Raw genomic sequence first — 17,765 nt, 5'->3', positions numbered from 1 at the left:
CGTGGCTACGTGGCATTTGACTTAGACAGTTCGCTGCGCTTGTGTGCATCTAATTAGAGAAGAAACGCGCACAGCGTCATCACTGGGGTCTTCCCTGCAGCCCCCAGCAGGCCCCAAACAGCACCCCAGGGAGTCAGAGTGGTAGGACTTGGGAACTGTGCCTGAATTTGTGAGCAAACAGGGGGAGAGATTTCAAAAGTGGTTTTAACCTAAATATCTTACTTAAGTGAGATTTCTCTTAACTTCAGTTATAGCAAATTTTTTTTTTGGGGGGGGGGTTGTGAATAAACAAAACATTAGCCCAGAAAAACTATCCTCTCACAGTCATCAGTGCAGGAAAATCCCCACCTGTGCTAAAGGGTCACTTCTGGTGATGCTTGAGGTGTGGGCTGCCAGGGATCGGTCCCTGGCCAGCCACGTGGAAGGCATGTGTTCTCCTCGCTACTCCTCTGGCCCTGCGCTTTCTCACTGCTATTAGTCATTATCTATTTTGGTTTGTTTTGGGGCCCCACCTGGCAGTGCTCAAGGCTTACTCTGGGCTCTGTGCCAAGATCACTTCTGATGGGGTTTGAGGGACCCAGGAATTGAAGGGTGGCGGGAATTGGACCTGGGTCAGCCACATGCAAGGCAAATGCCCTACTCACTGCCATCCCTCCGGCCCCTTCATTGTCTTTTTCTTTTTAACCTTTTTTTTTTTATACTCCACTTATTGTTATCACTTACATATGTTGTACTTCATGTACAAAGTTTAGTAAAGAAAGTGTTACATCTACATTCATGAGGATGGTATGGTTTTTATGTGATGTTTTAGTTCTTTGTATGGGGTAATTTAGAGATGGTCGCAGGTAATGAAGTACTATTCCCTCCCAGCTTTCTGAAAATTTGTGAAGAACTGAGTTGATCATCTGTATTAAATTTTGGAAGAATGTACTAGTAAAGCCACTTGGACTTGGTGTTTTTTTCATAGAAAGGCATTTAACCATGAATTTCATTTTCTGGGAAATTGGCATATGGAGGTTATCCATGTGTTCTTGAGTGAGCTCTGATATTGTTTCTTTCGATGAATTTGGCCAATTCATCCATAATTTCAATTTCGTTACACAGAAGTATTCATGATATTCTGTCTAAAAGTCTAACAATCTGGGGGGACTGGAGTCTAGATAGCACAGCAGGTAAATGCGTGTGTCCAAAATAAGTTCAGGGGCTGGAGCAACAGCACAGCGGGTAGGGCGTTTGCCTTGCACATGGCCGACCTGGGTTGAATCCTAGCTTCCCATATGCCCCCCCCCCAGCACAGCCAGGAGTAATTCCTGAGTGCATGAACCAGGAGTAACCCCTGTGCATTGGGGGGTGTGACCCAAAAAAAAGTAGGTTCAGCCCCCAGCACCCCATATGGTCTCCCAAGCATTTCTTGGAGTGCAGAGCCATGAGCAAGCCCTGTGCACAGCTGGGTGTGACTTCTAAACAAACAAAAATAATTTTCAAAATGACTAACATTCTGGGAACGAGTGACAGCACAGTGGACCTGTGCATGCCTTGCAGCTGATCCAAGTTCAATCCCAGGCACCACATATGGTCCCTGAAGCCTGCCTGGAGTCACCCCTGATCACAGAACCAGGAGTAAGCTCTGAGTACCACCAGGTGTGGCATCCCCTCTCGCCACCCCCCAAAATAAAAACCAAACAAAGAAAAGTCTAACATTCTTAGCACAGTCCCCACTTTTTTATTTTATCTTACTAATTCCTTTATCCTTGTCGATTTGAATTTATTGATTTTATCAGTCATCAACCATATTTGGTTTCACGGATGACTTTTTATTTTTCTATTCCGTGTGTTTCAAGGGGCGGCAGAGTGCACAGTAGTGTACGAGAACTATCCTAGCAGCCTCTAAAGAAACTGCTCAGCCCCTGAAAGTCACAGTGAGCCTGTAAGCCTTGGGGGTCTTTCTGTTAAACTTGACCAAAACAGCATTCTGGCTGGATGCAGCCTACAGACCGCAGTTTGCCAATCCCTACTCTGCACCACTGGTCTCAGTGGGAGAGAAAAAGAGCTTTATCCCTGCCCGCCAGCTCCTGGTAGATTGGCATGACCCATGAATTACTTGCTCCTCAAGGAATGCCGCCCCGTGGGGGTGTGTGGGCTGCCGAGCAGAGCTGCCGGGCTCTGTCTGCTGTGCAGTCCCGGGAATGCGTGGGTGTGTGCAGCGTCCTGGACGGGACCTCTCGCCTGGCCTCATCCATTTCCTCAGGTCTCCCTCACATTCTTAATGGGTCGTAAAGGGTGGTTCATCTCTAGGGGAGCCAAAGATGCTCAGTGTTTCCTCTGCCCAGAATGCCTAGGATAAAGCATTTTAACTTCTCACCGGTTGCAGTGAGGTTGCAAAAGATTTTCACTTTTTTTTTTTTTTTTTGCTTTTTGGGTCACACCTGGCGATGCACAGGGGCTACTCCTGGCTGTGCACTCAGGAATTACTCCTGGCTGTGCTCAGGGGACCATATGGGATATTGGGAATCGAACCCGGGTCAGCTGTGTGCAAGGCAAGCGCCCTACCTGCTGTGCTATTGCCCCAGCCCCCATTTTCACTTTTCTTTCACGGCACCAGCCAGCTAGAAGTAGGAATTCCTGGGGAAATGGTGCGGGATGGGCATCAGGAAGAGAGAAAGTGTGCCCGGAACTTCCCCGAATGTTCTGTTGTCCCTGCCCCCTCCGCCACCCCGCCCCACCCCCATACAGCCAGCTTTGAAATCTTTTCCCATCAGTTGGCCTGACTCTTCTGCAGCTTAAAGGAAGAGAAAGAATTAAAGAAAATCCTTCTGGCCTTAGTTTCCACTCCCCACTGGTAGAGCCTAGCTGGTAAGGATCGACTCACTCACTGGGAGCGTTGTCTTGCTGACTTCACCCGGAGGACGGGGTCATTGTAAAGCTTGCCCTCTGAGTCTTCGTTTTCTAACCATCAGAGGAAGGAGGAGGGACTGGAGAGAGAGTATGGGCTAAGGCACTTGCCGTGCAAGCAGCTGGCCCTGGCTTGATCTCCGCCATCACACCTGGCCCTCTGAGCACCTCCAGGAGTGAGCCCTGGGCATCGCCAGATGTAGCTTCCCCCAAAACTAACAAAAAAGAAGAAAACAGAATTAGGAGCAATTGCTTCCATATTTTATTTATTTTTTTCTTTTTGGGTCACACCTGGCAGTGCTCAGGGGTCACTCTTGGCTCTGCACTCAAGAATCACTCCTGGCGGTGCTTGAGGGATCATATGTGATGGCGGGGATTGAACTTGTGCAAGGCAAACACCCTCCCCACTGTACTGTCGCTCCGGCCCAATTAATAATATTTTTAATAGTAAAAAGAGAAAATAGTCTAACCCTATTCCCCCTGTCCTTTTCATCTTGGGAATCTGAGAGTGCTTTGCCTGCCAGGGCTCGTGACCAGCCCCTGACTTTCCCGTCACTGGAACCTGCCATCTTTGACAGGTGCTGTCCCACCTCTGGGCTGTTCATGCTTTGCTCATGACTTGAGCGCCCTGGAATAAAACTGCCCTGGTGCCTCTTGAGGCCCTGCATTTTCCAGCTCTGCAGTATCCCTTCCGGGAGTTCGGGGCTCACTCCCTGATAACCCAGCTGAGGTGTGTTAGTCTCGGAGACAGACGGCTGAGTTGAGGAAGCGCCGTGCTCGGCTGTAGACAGCAGACTGAGGCAGCTGAGGCCAGAGCCGGGGGAGGTGTGCGACTGCAGCCTCACCCCCTGCTCATCGCTCCAGCCAGTCCTGTTGGTGCTCTAGTCTCGCCGCGACAAACCCTCCTCCCAGACTGGCCGCGTCCAGCCAGCACACTCACTCACTTCCCGCGTCCTCGGGTCTGAGCTGACCCCGCCCTGCCACGGGGATGGGTCATATGAAATGCAGTGTCACAGCTCCTCAGCCAGGGACTGTATCGTCTCTGTCCCACCTGACGCCCTGAGGAGTGCCCAGTGCCTTACAGGTGCTCAGCAGATGTCTGTGCGTCGCCGAGGCTGGCCGTGGCTCAGTAGCCCGCCCTTTCCGGAGCCACCGCAGGCCTTGCTTCCTGCTGGACTGACCACCAGAATGAAACGGAGCGGTCAGTCTGGTGATTGTCCTCCGAGCTCCCTCCCGCCGCCAGAGTCGGCCACCCTGAAACAGATCCCCTCGGGCCTTTTGCTTCCCTTTCTTGTCCTCTGACAGGATTCCAAAGATCAGGCCCACACAGGATTATGAGCCTGGGAACTTTGGGAGGGGAACGAACATTGGGAGGGGAGTTGCATGCAGGAACTTCCACCAAAGGGAAGACGTGTTTGAAGACCCCTTGAAGAATGAGTTAATGGGAGCTTCTCTTAGGAACAAACTTTTAAGAGAAGAGCAATCCGTGTTTCCTTTGATTTTTACGGTATTCTGAGCTGTGAGTCTTGACTGCCCTTGCTCAGCCGTAGCTGATGTCCAGAAACAACTGAAATTTGGGGATTTTTTTTGCCTGAGGTAGACTTTGCTCAGGTGCAGTTACTTTTGTCGGCAGTGAGGCTGGGCGGGGAGTAATCAAGGCATTTGAGGGAAGCCTCTGAGATTAGGTGCCCGGGTAGAAACTGCCCCGCTTCGTAGCAGCCTCGAGTGGGGGACAGCCGAGCCTTCCTGACCGCGGGCCTTGTTCTTTTCCAGACACTCTGCATCCTCGCCAACATCGCGGACGGGACAACCGCCAAGGAGCTAATTATGACCAATGATGACATCCTGCAGAAAATCAAATACTACATGGTAGGCCTCTGCCCCTCTCGCCCCCCCCCCCCCCCCGCACTGGCTGTGCATTAGAAGGGACAGCAGCTCTGTTGGCTCAACAGACTGCAGATGCGAGCCCGTAAGCACTCAAGGGTTCGAGGCCCTCTTCTCCATCCTGGAGGAAAAGGAACACCACCAAGTCTTGGAAGTTGTGTCATTTGGCAAGGTTACCCAAAGTTACCGTCTCTCCCTGCCTGGTGGCCGTCTGCTCAGTCAGTGAAGATTTGGGCTCTTGACTTTCTTTTAGCATCCCCCACCCCAGTCCTTGTCATCTCTGTAGGCATTAATGCTGCATCAGTGGCTTTCTCGGGCTTCTAATGCCTGTTGTTAGGCTGTGCACTTGAGAGTGTGTGCTCCCAGCTGCCCACCGCCGGGCCGTTTGTCCTCATTGCCAGACACTTTCCATTGGCCAAATCCGGATCTCAGACCTCGCTCACACTCCCTTTATCTCCTAGCGAAACTCTCGCCATACAGGAGGTGAGGGTTTGATCTTCTTCTCTTGATCTTAGCATGTCAAGAGTTAACCACTACAGGGCCAGAGAGATAGCACAGCGGGCAGGGCGTTTGCCTTGTACGTGGCCAACCCGGGTTCAATCCCCAGCATTCCCATATGGTCCCCCAAGCACCACCAGGAGTAATTCCTGAGTGCAGAGCCAGGAGTAACTCCTGAGCATCGCCGGGTGTGGCCCAAAAAGCAAAAAATAAAATTTAAATTTAAATAAAGAAAATATTAAAACAGAAAGAGTTAACCACTGCAGAGAAAGGCACCAAACTAGGCTGACTGGTTTCATGTGACATTCACACTCACAATACCCAGGTGGACCCTCAGCTCCACCCACTGCCCTCCTGTGGTGTCCCTGTCCCCGGCTCCACACCCACTGCCCTCCTGTGGTGTCCCTGTCCCCGGCTCCACACCCACAGCCCTCCTGCAGCACCACCATCTCCACAGGAACAGGTTCTGACCTTCTCAGTGCTCAAACCTCTCTTCTCTCCCCTCCCACTCAGCAGTCACCTATTGTTTTAAGAAACTAGTGACAAACTCTGTCTGTGGCTTCCTGCTGTATTTGTATGAGATGGCCCTCTCCTGGTGGCCTGGGAAGCCCTTCACCGCCTGCCTCACCTCGGCCCCCACCTCAGCTCCTTCCCTTGCCTCTTTACCCACTGTGCTGTCGTTTCTTGTTGCTTCAGGAAGTCCATTTGCTTTTCACCTCAGGAAAGTACCTAGTGTGCTTTCTGCTTGTGTGAGGAAAAGTGAGTCAGGGTCTCCCTTGGTGTGACATGTTTGGTGAGCAAGAGCTGCCTCCCTGGAGGAAGTAAGAGATGGAGACCACAGACTTGAGGGTCAGTGACCATTTAATCAGAACTGAATAGCATACTTATAGAACATCTGAGGGGGTTCAAAGTATACGACTGTATGTGGTGTGATTGATCATTTACAGAGGCAAAGCCTCTCAACGGAGGCAGTTCTTTTGAGGGAATTAACTCAAGGAGATGCTCTATCAAGAGGCTATACTGAGAAATTCATCTGTTGCTTTTTTACTTTCCCTTGCAACTAGTACATATTTGACAATTAAGTTTACTTCTTATTAATGTTTGCAGTTATTTGGATAAACACAGTAAGAAACATAGATTCCAAAACTTAGTTCTCTGGGCTTCAGGGGCTAAAGTTAAAAGCCAACTGGACTTTTACCGTAAATCCCAGACTAAGTCCTCAGGCTGGTTTAGCTTTTCCTACCCCATGGAGTCCTGTGTTTTAGGTAATTATGGCTTGTATCAAGACCATGCTTTATGATTTCTAAACTGTACGACATCTAAGCCAGAGTAGCTTTGCTGCTTGCCCTGGTTCCATCCAGAGATTCCCTCAGTGGGACCAGCTTTTTGAGGTGTTAGGAGCTATGGCGACTGAAGCCTGAGTCAAGTAATTATGATGGATGCCCGGGAGTAAATATATTTCAGAGTTTATTAACTCCCAAATATTAGGAGCATAGCATTAACGGTCTTTCTGTGTTTAAGTAAAGAACATTATTCTGTAGTTAAATTTGAAAAGGTCACAGGGGAAAGAGAAAAGCAACTGATTCACCATAGATACAAAGTTCAGAGTCACCAGAAGGTTTGACTTTATAAGTAACCAAGCCTGACCTGGGGAATTTAGTAGCTGACAGAATGAGCTAACAGATATACTGGGATTCTTGGTGGTGGAATATGAGCACTGGTGAAGGGATGGGTATTCGAGCATTGTATAACTGAGATCTAAACCTGAAAACTTTGTAACTTTGTAACTTTCCACAATAAAAAATTAAAAAAAAAAAAAAAGAATGAGCTAATAGAAAGAACAAAGGAAAGGTTAAAGGTAAACTCGGGAGGACTAGGGGTGATTGTAAGAGCACTGTAAGCTTCTCAGGCGAAGAAAAGGAGCAGTTCACTGCTGAAGCGTTAATACCCAGCGTGCTCGGACACTCCTCAGCTCAGGGTGCTCCTCTCACCTCCCACAACTCAGCTGCGCCAGCACCGTCTGCTGGCCCTTTCGTTACCTGTGGGGGTCTCTCCATCATTGCCTCTGTCCCCTCAGAGCACTGGCTCAACTGTGGTGATACTTAGCTGTTTGTGAAGCTACTGACCATCTCCTCTCCAGAGTAACTCCATGTGGCAAGACATGTTCTTGACCACGTGCATGTCCCGCACCTCCTATCAGCCCGGCTGTTAACACCTATTCAGTAAATATTTGTTGAACGAGGCTTCCTCATTACAACTCCTCCTCACCCCCACCCTCATTTTTCGTGACTTCTGTACCGTTTGAAATATACCTGTTTTTCTGCTGCTATTCAGACCAAGGAAGATGATGATGGTGATGGTGATGATGATGATGATGATGATGATTTTAGTTGAAGCAACATTGGTTTATAAGGTTGTAAATTTTTCTCTATGTTAGGGACACACTTTGACCAATCACACCCGCCACAATGCCCCTCTCTCGCCTCCGCCCACAGGCAGCTCTCGGTAACCTCAGTTTCCTGGCCAGGGTCTAAGGTTTTCTTCCTGGTGACCATGATCTATTCCTTCGCTCTGTTTCTTGACATACCACTCATGAGTGCCATCAGCTCGCTGTTGCCGTCCTTCTACTGACTGACTTGGTATCACTGACTCCTAGTTTTACAGCAGGACGGCACCGAGTTTTTATCTCTGTTGCAGCACAGTAGCAGCAGCTCTCACTGACAGCTGAGTCGTTTCCTGCTCTGTGTGTCAAGCAGTTTCTCACTTGTCAGGCACTTGGGCTATTTCCTGTCGTGGCAAAACCAGGCTTCTTAGAAGCTACCTCTGCATGTTTTACCACCCTCTCGCCTGTCCATCTGCTCCGACCTGCCCCTCCAGCCTCTGTCCCATCTCTCAGCTGACACTGTTCTGGTCCAGCTCACTGTCACCCCCGAGATGGCAAATCCAAAGTTTCCTTGGCTTCTTCTCTTCCATCTCGTGTCACTTGCAGTAGACTCACCCAGTGATGCCAGAGGCATTAAGTGGTGGTGGGCATCAAAGCTTACTAGGCCGCACGCATGCTGATGCCCTCATTCTGCCTCTCGGCCCCAGGGATATCAGGATTTTGAACTATGTCGGGTGTGTGCCTGGTACAGCCAGATCGAAAACCAATAGTTCAAACTGTTTCTCGGCCCTTGTGTGGTCATTGCTCTTTCTTTTCTTGTTTCCTTTCGTGGTTGCCCATCCTGCCAGTTCACCCCACAGTTTCACGCCATTTCCCCTCCCCACAGTTCTCACCCATGCTAGGGCCCCCTTAGAATATCGTGGGGCCAGCCCGGGACTGGCCATATGGCTCTGGCATGAGAATAATCACATCCACCCCCATTGCTTTGTTATGAGTGTCTGCATTCAGCAGATTACCTCTGTTTCATTTTTATTCCTCTTTTGCTTCACATAGGGCCACTCGCATGTCAAGCTGCAACTTGCCGCTATGTTTTGTATATCAAACCTCATATGGAATGAAGAGGAAGGTAGGAGATGGGTGAGGGGGGCCAGACCCATAGCACAGTGGGGAGGGCACTTGCCTTGAATGGGGCCAACCCAGGTTCAATCCCTGGCGTCTCATAAGGTTCCCCCGAGCACCACCGGGAGTGATCCCTGAGTGCAGAGCAAGGAGTAAGCCATGTGCACTGCCAGTTGTGGGCCAACCCTCCTTCCCCTACTAAAATGAAACCAAGCAAAAAACCAGAGAGAGATGAGTGAGGTTTCACTGAAGAATTCTGGAAGAAGGCCTCACACAGGTGGGCGGTAGGTGCCCTTAACTCGGGAGAAGCACCACCTACTGGACTGCCAGCACCCAACAGAACCCCCTTGAAACACAGACTTCTGGGCCTGAGTCCATGGGCAGGGGAACTGAGCCCCCACCCCCACACAAGCCACAGGTTAGGGGACTAGTGAAGGGGTGTGACAGCCCTGCTCTGGAGGGGCTGAGGAGAGGATGGCGAGAGGCCTGGCTCCCCGACTGTGGCAGAGGGAGCTCCCACCACCAGATAGACTCAATATGGGCAAGGAGGAGAGGGCACCGCTGGTGAGGCCGGGCCAGTGCAGAGCCTTAAAGCGAAGGTTCTCCTCGGGTTGCATCTTAGGACCATCGGGACTATGCGACGCCAGTGAAATCAGAGTCTCAGCTGGCTTTGCAGCTCACCCGGTGATCTCGGGTACAGCCCAGGAGGCAACAAGCGGGGGCTGGAGAGTGCGGGTCTCGGGGGAACACTGAAATGCACAATCCTGGCCTCCAGCCCAACGGCTCTGGTGCAAAGGGCCCAGAAGGATCTAGAGGGACATAGGAGTGATCATGGCAGGCTCTTGAGAGGGAGACCCTCTCAAGAGGGTGACTCTGGCCAGCAGCTGTCTAGAGTTGAGTGGGAAGAGGAGAAATCTCATCCAGTGACAAGCCCAGAAGACCGAGCAGCGCCTAGGGCCAGGGAGACTCAGCCTAGTGTCGCTGGACAGTGGGATGGAGGGCTCTGAGGTCAGAACTGCCACGAGCTAACCGAGAGGCAGCAAAAGGTGCTGGGAAGTTCGAGGCCAGGCAGAGAAGGGGCAGCAGGACCTGTTTGGCCGCTGTGTCCAGAAAGAAGTGAAGGTCGGGCTGGAGGTCGGGGAAGAATCCGCCCCCAGGCCTGTGGGCTGCGGAGCCCAGGGTGGGCTGCAGGAAGGAGGGACTTTGTGGGGCCACGACCCTGGGACTGGCAGCCGTGGGGATTGCGGGAGCCGCGGGAGGAAGCGCGGGGCAGCTAGCATGCCGGTCAGGCTCTTGGCCGTGGACGTGTCTGGGGACAGTGCCTGGCCGCCTTGCCACTAACCTGTGCTCCTCCTGTGTAGGTTCCCAAGAGCGCCAGGACAAATTACGAGACATGGGCATCGTGGATATCCTACACAAGCTGAGTCAGTCCCCGGATTCGAACCTCTGTGACAAGTGAGTAGCAGAACGAAGTGGGCCTTGCGGTAGGGTCCTTTGGCTGCTTTCACGGAAGGCTCTGGATTGCTGAGTCATTCCCGTGGCCAGGCTGAGAAACCTGCTCTTGACTTACATTTAACTTCATCTTTTATACAGAGTAACTTGGGCTTAGAACCTTCTGGGCCTCAGGCATCCGGGCCCCCGAATCAGCCAGCAGAGATGTGCGTCCCCACGTGCCCTCGGAGCCCTCTTGCCTAACGCGGCCTTCCCCTCCCCTTCTGGGAACTCACTCTGGATTGACATGAATCCAGGCCAGCTCAGGGGTCAGTCCAGTCCCTTTGTGAATCGACGAGTTCTCTGTGTGGGTTTGGTGAAAGAGAAAGAAGAGGAGAGGAAACCCGCCACGGAGGCCGTCGCCCAGCCCCAGGCGCACAGTGCCACCTGGCCGGGCTGATGCGTCCACGGAGGGCCGCAGTCACTGCGAGGAGTTGTGAGCAGAGTCCGCTCAGCCCGGGGTAGCCCCGAGGTGTCTCTGTGCGCTGCTTCACAGCACGGCCCTCGCGGCACCTCCCTGCAGGCCTCCCCAGGCCAGGGAAGCTGGCTTGCCCTCTTCACATCAGTATGGCTGTCTTGACGTGTGACGTGGAGCCTTCACTGTGCTCTCACTGTCCCCTTGAGAACCTTGAGAACCACTTAGAATCATGCCTTAAACACTCCCCCTCTTAAAAAAAAGAAAAAATAGATTAAAAGGGGCTGGAGCAATAGCATAGCGGGGAGGGTGTTTGCCTTGCACTCGGGCGACCCAGGTTCTATTCCCAGCATCCCATATGGTTCCCCCGTGTACCTCCAGTAGTAATTCCTGAGTGCATGAGCCAGGAGTAACCCCTGTGCATCACCGGGTGTGACCCAAAAGGCAAAAAAAAAAAAAAAAAAACCTCTTCCCTGCTGAGGTCCTGAGTTCCATCCCTGGCACTGCACAGTCCCTGAGCGTGCTCTCTCTCTCTCTCTCTCTCTCTCTCACACACACACACACACACACACACACACACACACACACACACACACACACACACACACACACACACACACACACACACACACACACACACACACACGGAGGCAGTGAGAAACAAGGCCAGAGAGGCTGCTAGACCATAGTAAGGGCTAGCTTATATTCAAATGTATTCAGAGTTTAGCAGGAAGTTGTAGAGAAGTTTTGAGCCAAAGAGACCTTCAGAAGCCCACCCTGGGGGGCTGGAGCGACAGCACAGCAGGTAGAGCGTTTGCCTTGCACGTGGCCAACCCGGGTTCGAATCCCAGCATCCCATATGGTCCCCTGAGCACCGCCAGGAGTAATTCCTGAGTGTAGAACCAGGAGTAACCCCTGTGCATCGCCGGGTGTGACCCAAAAAGCAAAAAAAAAAAGCCCATCTTGGTGACTGTGTTGAGACTCGTGTGGACGAGGGCAGGAGGGAAGCAGGGAGGAGAGTCAGAGCCCTTTGCTGCTTCTGGGGAGGGATGGGCTGGTGGGAGTAGACGTGTTGACAGGTGGATTTAGGATTTCACCAAAAGGTAGTGGAAATAGGGTTTGCTCCCGGGGCACAGGGAGCATGTTCAAAGGGAGGAGAGGAGAATGTCTACGAGTTTCAGCCTGAGCTGCGGGATTCGTGTTGCTTTATGCCACGGTGGTGGGAATACAAGAGCAGCGGGTGAAGATGGCTCAAGGCTCTCCGTCAGCCATGTCTGCCCGGGGTAATTTTAGAGATCCAAGACTCATGGCACTGACGATGTAAACTGGGATTCCCCTTCAAAGCCTTGGAGCCGGATTAAGTCACTCAGGGAGAAGTGAAGAGAAGAGGGAAGGCTGAGAACCAGGTTCTGGAAGATTCCGCTGAGGAACAGAAGGAACAGCCAGAAAAAGGCAGACCAAGATTTGGGGATGGAAGGTTCTAGAAGCAAGGGGAGAGGCCAGCAAAAGGCTGTGCCTCCTTCACAAGTCAGATCAGTGATCCCAGGGATGCGCTGAGATACGGGAGGGAGGCCCGCAGGAAGGGGTTCAGATTTGAGCCCCGGCCCCCAGTGTTTAGACCACCTGCTGCTGACTCTTCAAATTTGTGTGTCATGTGGACATTTCAGCTGCTCTTAGCCTTGGGCCCCCTGAAGAATCAAGGTCTGAGTGTCCTGCCTGTGTCCCGTCAAGGGAGAGGCCATCTTGCCTTCAGAACTATCTGGAGTAACCCAGACAGTGACAGGAACAGGGTCATAACCGGACCCTGAGAGAACTCCCCGAGGAGTCCGGCAGTTTGGAAAAATAATGTAGAATTGCTGTCAAGGCCTGCCTGGACACCCCAGCCCGGGCTCAGGGATGTGTTGTCCGGAGAACCCTCTCTCCTCGCCCGTCTCGAAAGCTTTGTGGTGCTCTGAGGCCAGAGCCATAGTACCGACAGTAGGAGCTGGCCTTGCACGTGGTGGACTTGGGTTCGATCCCCGGCATCCCATAGGGTCTCCTGAGCGCTGCCAGGAGTAATTCCTGAGCACAGAGCCAGGAGTAACCCCTGAGCATCTCTGGGTGCGGCTCGGGTCCCCCATGCCCCCACTCCCACCCCTCTGCTGCCTAAACAAATAAATAAATAAAGTTTTGTAGCCCTTTGCTTTTAACCACTTAGAGATGAGGTTCTGCTCACAGCCTTGATCATTCGGGATCATTGCGGGGGTGGTTCCCGCAGAGGTAGCTGGGCCACCGGCCACTCGTCAGCTAGTTTCTGTCCGGAAGTCAGCGTGGAGAGCCCGACTCATGGCTGGGAGTCAGATGGCGCTTTGGCTCTGACGGCTGGGTTTGCCCGCAGCCCTCTTCGTGACTGTCTTAGGTCATCTCTGCAAGAATATCCCTGCTCTCTTCGGCATTAAACCTGCAGAATAATTACAGCCACGGCGCTCCCGGAGGAGCCGGCCTGAGTCCCGAGGCTTGCAGGCCCGGTCTCCTTGGCAAGAGCAGCGGAAAGCCGGGCCTTTTCTTCCAGTGACTCGGAGGGAAAGAATTCCCAGACTTCAGAGAGCTGCAGGCTCTCGGGCCCGGTGGAGACTGCTGCCTGCCTGGGCTGGGCCTTAGCAAGATTCAGGGGGTCCTTCCTCTCATTCCTCAGCCACCCAGGCCAAGCCACAGCCCAGGTGATCGGGGTCAGCAAACAGAAGCTGATGAAACGAGATGAAACTTAACTTCCCAGCTTCTTTGGGGAGCAGGGCACACCCGGTGATGCTCAGGGGTCAGTCCTGACTCTGAGCTCTGTATTTACTCCTGGCAGTGCTCGGGGGACCATATGGGGTGCCGGCAAGTGAGGCATCTGAACCCCAGCAAGTCTCTTAGTGTGGCGCCTTGGTGCACCTTCTAAGCAGCATGTAAACACACCTCTTCCGGGACCGCAGCTCCGCTCTGCTTCCCAGAAGCTCCCATAGGTACCTCAGTGTCCCCACCCATGCTGCCCAGTGTCCAGTGTCCTAGGGCAGTGAGTGGGTGTGGAGGTACAGCATTCCCACCCCACCCCTACCCCGGGCCTCGGCATGTTACTGCCAGAGCCCCACTTAATAAGAACCTCAGGAGAGCAGCGCCAGCCTGGCCCCAGGTGTCGGCCCCTGGAGGAGGCCCCGTTGCCCCCATCCCGGTTCCTGTCCAGACTCCTGGCCGCCCACTGTGAACCCCAGACTCTGGCCTCCGCACCTCCACAGGGGATGACCACTAACTGGAGCTTTGTGATTTCAGGGCCAAGACGGCGCTGCAGCAGTACCTGGCGTGACGGGCGCACCGAGGGCACCGGCGTGCACCCCGCCTCCTGGTTTCAGGAAGTACAGGAACTAGCCTCATTTGATTCCTTCTATTTGCACAAGTCACCTTGGACTGCAGGGAGCTGTTTTGCAAAAGCAATTTGGTAGGCTTAGATCTCACCTTATCCGGAGGACGTTGCTCTCGAGGTGGCTGTTGTGTTTCGTTGCGTTTCGTTTCCGAGCTACCTGGACTCTTTATTAGAACAATCAATCATTTTCCTTTGGACCTACAATTTTTTGCCTATGCTGCAGCCACTTTGTGAGGGAGGATGAATGTGTCTGTACACATGAGTGTGTTCATGTGTTTGTGGGATGTGTGTGTGTGTGTGTGTGTGTTTGTGTGTGTGCCCACCCGTGGGTCAGAGTGAGTGTGTGTGTGAGTGTGCATGTGTGGGTGTGTGTGTGTGGGATACCTCAAGTTTTTCTTTTCTTATTTTGTGTGAAAATCTCTTTTCTACAGATTTTCCAGGGTTTAAGCATTGCTTGCTGTATAAAAACAAAAAGCAAAAAAAACAAAAAACATAAAACAAAAACAAAAAAAAACTTTACTGAATTATATACAGTTTGAATGAAATGTTATTTTAAAAGCAAAACAATTGTTAAGTGTTCCATAAAGGTTATGTTGAATTTTGGTCAGATGAATATTTGTAAGTAAAGAATATATGCATTTCTGAACCTCAACTTACATAGATTTTCTTTATATATAAAACAAAAAAAAACAAAAAAAAAAAAAGAGAGAGAGAGAGAAGAGAGGAAAGGTTTGGCTCTAGCCGGCCATGAAGCAGGTGCATTCCCTGGTGCTGTGCAAACCGTCAGCGAACACCTTCCTGCCGTCAGAACCTGCAGGCGGGGGCCTGTCCCGCTCTCAGGCTTCGAGGCAGGAGAGGGTGGAGAGGATGGAGACGCCCGTTTCCCAGGGCTATTCTGCAGCAGCAAAGGGAAATACAACTACTGATAGGGAAGGCCTGCTGGGCCTGGGTGGGCTCCCCGGGCAGGAAGTGGTGCCCACCGCCTCCGGGCCGCTGGCTCCTGGGCCTGGCAGGTGGGGCGCAGAACCTTTGGCTCAAAGGTAGGTAGGTCGTCGCCTCCCTGAGCCTCCCTGTGGGTCGCCTTGACCTCCTGAAACAGCATCGATCACTGTGAAACTCGGGAGTGTCCCGCCGACAGACGCGCAGGACAGGCCAGTGTAGGAGCTTCCCCCGGGCACTCAGGACGCCACTCTGCGCGCTCTCCTAGACAGGCAGATGGGGGAGGACCAGGACCCGCCCAGGACCACGGGCAGGCCTGTTCCTCACAGCCAGAGCCACTTGGCCATTGTGCAGGGCCTGGACGAGCTGGGGGCCCGATGGGTGAACTCCTCGGGCCGCTCTCGGGCGCTCCGGCCTGCCGCCTCCTTCCCTCGGCAGCCAGGGAGAAGCCTGGCCGGCCACCTGCCCCGCCCGGTGTCCCCACACTGCACCTTCCTTGGAAGATCTGAAATACGTTTGATTGCAGATGAATGTTTTTCATTGTATTGAATGCAATTCTCCCTGTTCTCAACATGACCGCCCAATACTCAAACACGAGAGATTTCCAAGTGACTGTCCCCGCCCCCCACCCCAGAGCATCACCCACTTAAGTTTTCAATAGGGACCTGGGTCTTGTGCAGGCAGAGTGCTAATGTGAGAAAGCCGTTTCAAGAAAATCTCATTTTCTTCCAAATACACCTTAACTCAGACTCACTCACTGACACTTCTAGTACTGAGAGACTGTTTGGGGTTGACAGAACACGGTAGAACCCCCGGTACCTAGAAGGAAGCCAGTAATGAATTGCTGAGACAATCTTGAACCCAAGCTAGCAGTAGGAAGCTGAAACCCAATGAGAGGACACTTGGACGCGCACAGTCTGAGCGTCTGTGTGGCCTGTGAACAGAGTTCAAGGGAAACAAAAAAAAAGTGCTTTAACTCACGTTTCTGATTTGAATGAAGGAAAATGTATTTATTATGAAAACGGGGCTCTCGGCTGCTGTGACGCAGCTCGGTCTTGCGAGCACGGACGGGGGAGGCAGGGACGGGGTCTTGCGTCTCACCAACTTCTAACCAAGCTTCTCGCTCCCTCTGCTCCTGCATTCTGTTCCTCCTTTTGTGCCCTGATTGTAACCCCAAATTTATGAACTAGCCAAGAATGTCTGATTTCCTAAGTTGCATTTTCCCCCCCCTTAAGCACTTTATGCAGAACGGTTCATGTTCTCCTGGTAGTGTTTGGATAATATGATTTTAACACATGCTAATAAAAGCCAAGAAAAACCGTGGCAACTTCTACCAAAGGAGTCTGTTTTCTGGAGGTCTAGAAAACGCGGCGGGTGATGCATCCGCCCTCCCGCACCCGTGCTGCTTGGTGACTGACACCTGGAAGGGACTTCGCGTTTCAGATGGGGGATGGGGGGGCCCTGGGGGGTCTGCAGCAGCATGGGGACCCTGAAGCCCCTTAGCCCAGCTGGCAGGTCCTCATGTGTCATCCCTCCCTCCTCTCCACCCATGCCCTGCCTCCCCCCGAACTCGGCCCCTCTCCCTGTTCCTCCCATCCCGCCCTAGAGCGGCCGCTCCCCCTCCCCCAGGAGGAGCCCCAGGTACTTCTGCCCGGAGACTGGGGCGAGGGGAGGTGAGGCCTCCCCCAGGTCCCCACGAGGAGCCACGGAGCCACACTCCTTGCCCTGACTCTCGATTGTGCCCCGGCACGAAGGAAGCTCAGGTGAGCGCCAGCCCCCACCGAGGGAAGCCCCCAGTCCCCGCCAGGCGGCCCTTCCTTCCTGTCTGCGCTCCGAGGGGGCGGGCCAGAGACAGCCCAAGGAAGGAGCCCCCATCCTGTCATGAACCTTCAGAAGTCCACGCAGGGACACCCACCCGTGTCCTGGAGGACACATGTGTCACCCTGGCACTGGTGCCCTTCCATCCTCTCGCCCCCAGCGCTGTCCCAGGAGAACAGAGACCTGCAGACACCCTCTCGCCGCTTCTTCCTCTCTCTGGTCACCCAGGCCTCTGGGTCCACCCCTGCATCGCCCACTCAGCCGCACAGGCCCTGTGAAGGGCTCCGGGGCACTGGGCAGCCCACGGTGGGCACATGCCCGTGAGCCCCTCACAGAGAAGAGCGAGTGTAGCCCCGCAGGGACCATACCTGAGATCCGGAGCCCGAGGGTCAACTTTCCAGACAGGGTGTGTCCGTGACGCCTCCATGCAGCCCCTCAGGCCCCCAGGGAGCCCAGCAGGAGCTGGTAAGCTCAGTGGGCAGCACGTTTCCTGCCTGCAGGGCCAGGCCCCAGGAAACCTCCCACCTCGGTCACAGGCCTCGGCCCCCAGCTGCCCCACAGCCTGGCGTGTCCCATGCAAGTGACTCTCAGGTGAAGACAGCTGGCCTTGTCAGGGCTGGAGGGAAGAGCCACCCGAGGGAGTGTCCTAGTAGTTCTCCCTGAGGCCCGTGCTTCTCCCGGGGCACGCCTGCGGCACTGAGTATGTGGCCAGAATCAGCAGAGCGGGTAAGTGAGGTGAGAGGCTCGATGGGCCCCTGGGGTGACACTGTCTCAGCACAGGCTGGTCCCCAAGCTGTAAGTGAGGAGGCGCTGGCAGCCCCGTCCCTGGCCAGCCTGCCTGGACCGACCACAGCCAGTCTCATGGCCCTGGGTTCAAGTTCACACCGATGTAAGCTCTAAAATTCTTCCATTCCTAAGGTACATGTGCTCACAGTCCCCCGGAGTGC

The 17,765-nt window shown here is 53.3% G+C and overlaps 1 protein-coding gene across 3 annotated transcripts in view; it reads left to right on the top strand.

Annotated features, from left to right (window-relative positions):
- ARMC8 (armadillo repeat containing 8) overlaps window positions 1-16,323 on the top strand; it is a 95,014-nt gene extending 78,691 nt beyond the window's left edge. For all 3 annotated transcript variants that reach the window (XM_055125187.1, XM_055125186.1, XM_055125188.1), the window contains 4 exons: window positions 4,666-4,761; window positions 8,711-8,783; window positions 10,138-10,231; window positions 13,971-16,323. In XM_055125187.1, coding sequence (XP_054981162.1) covers window positions 4,666-4,761; window positions 8,711-8,783; window positions 10,138-10,231; window positions 13,971-14,004 — 297 coding nt within the window. In that variant the 3' untranslated portion in view covers window positions 14,005-16,323. The remainder of the gene's footprint in view (window positions 1-4,665; window positions 4,762-8,710; window positions 8,784-10,137; window positions 10,232-13,970) is intronic.
- The last annotated feature ends 1,442 nt before the right edge of the window (window positions 16,324-17,765 follow it).

Source organism: Sorex araneus, chromosome 2, assembly GCF_027595985.1.
Source record: "Sorex araneus isolate mSorAra2 chromosome 2, mSorAra2.pri, whole genome shotgun sequence".
In the NCBI taxonomy this organism is placed as follows: domain Eukaryota; kingdom Metazoa; phylum Chordata; class Mammalia; order Eulipotyphla; family Soricidae; genus Sorex; species Sorex araneus.
This window is presented reverse-complemented; position numbering and strand designations above follow the sequence as displayed.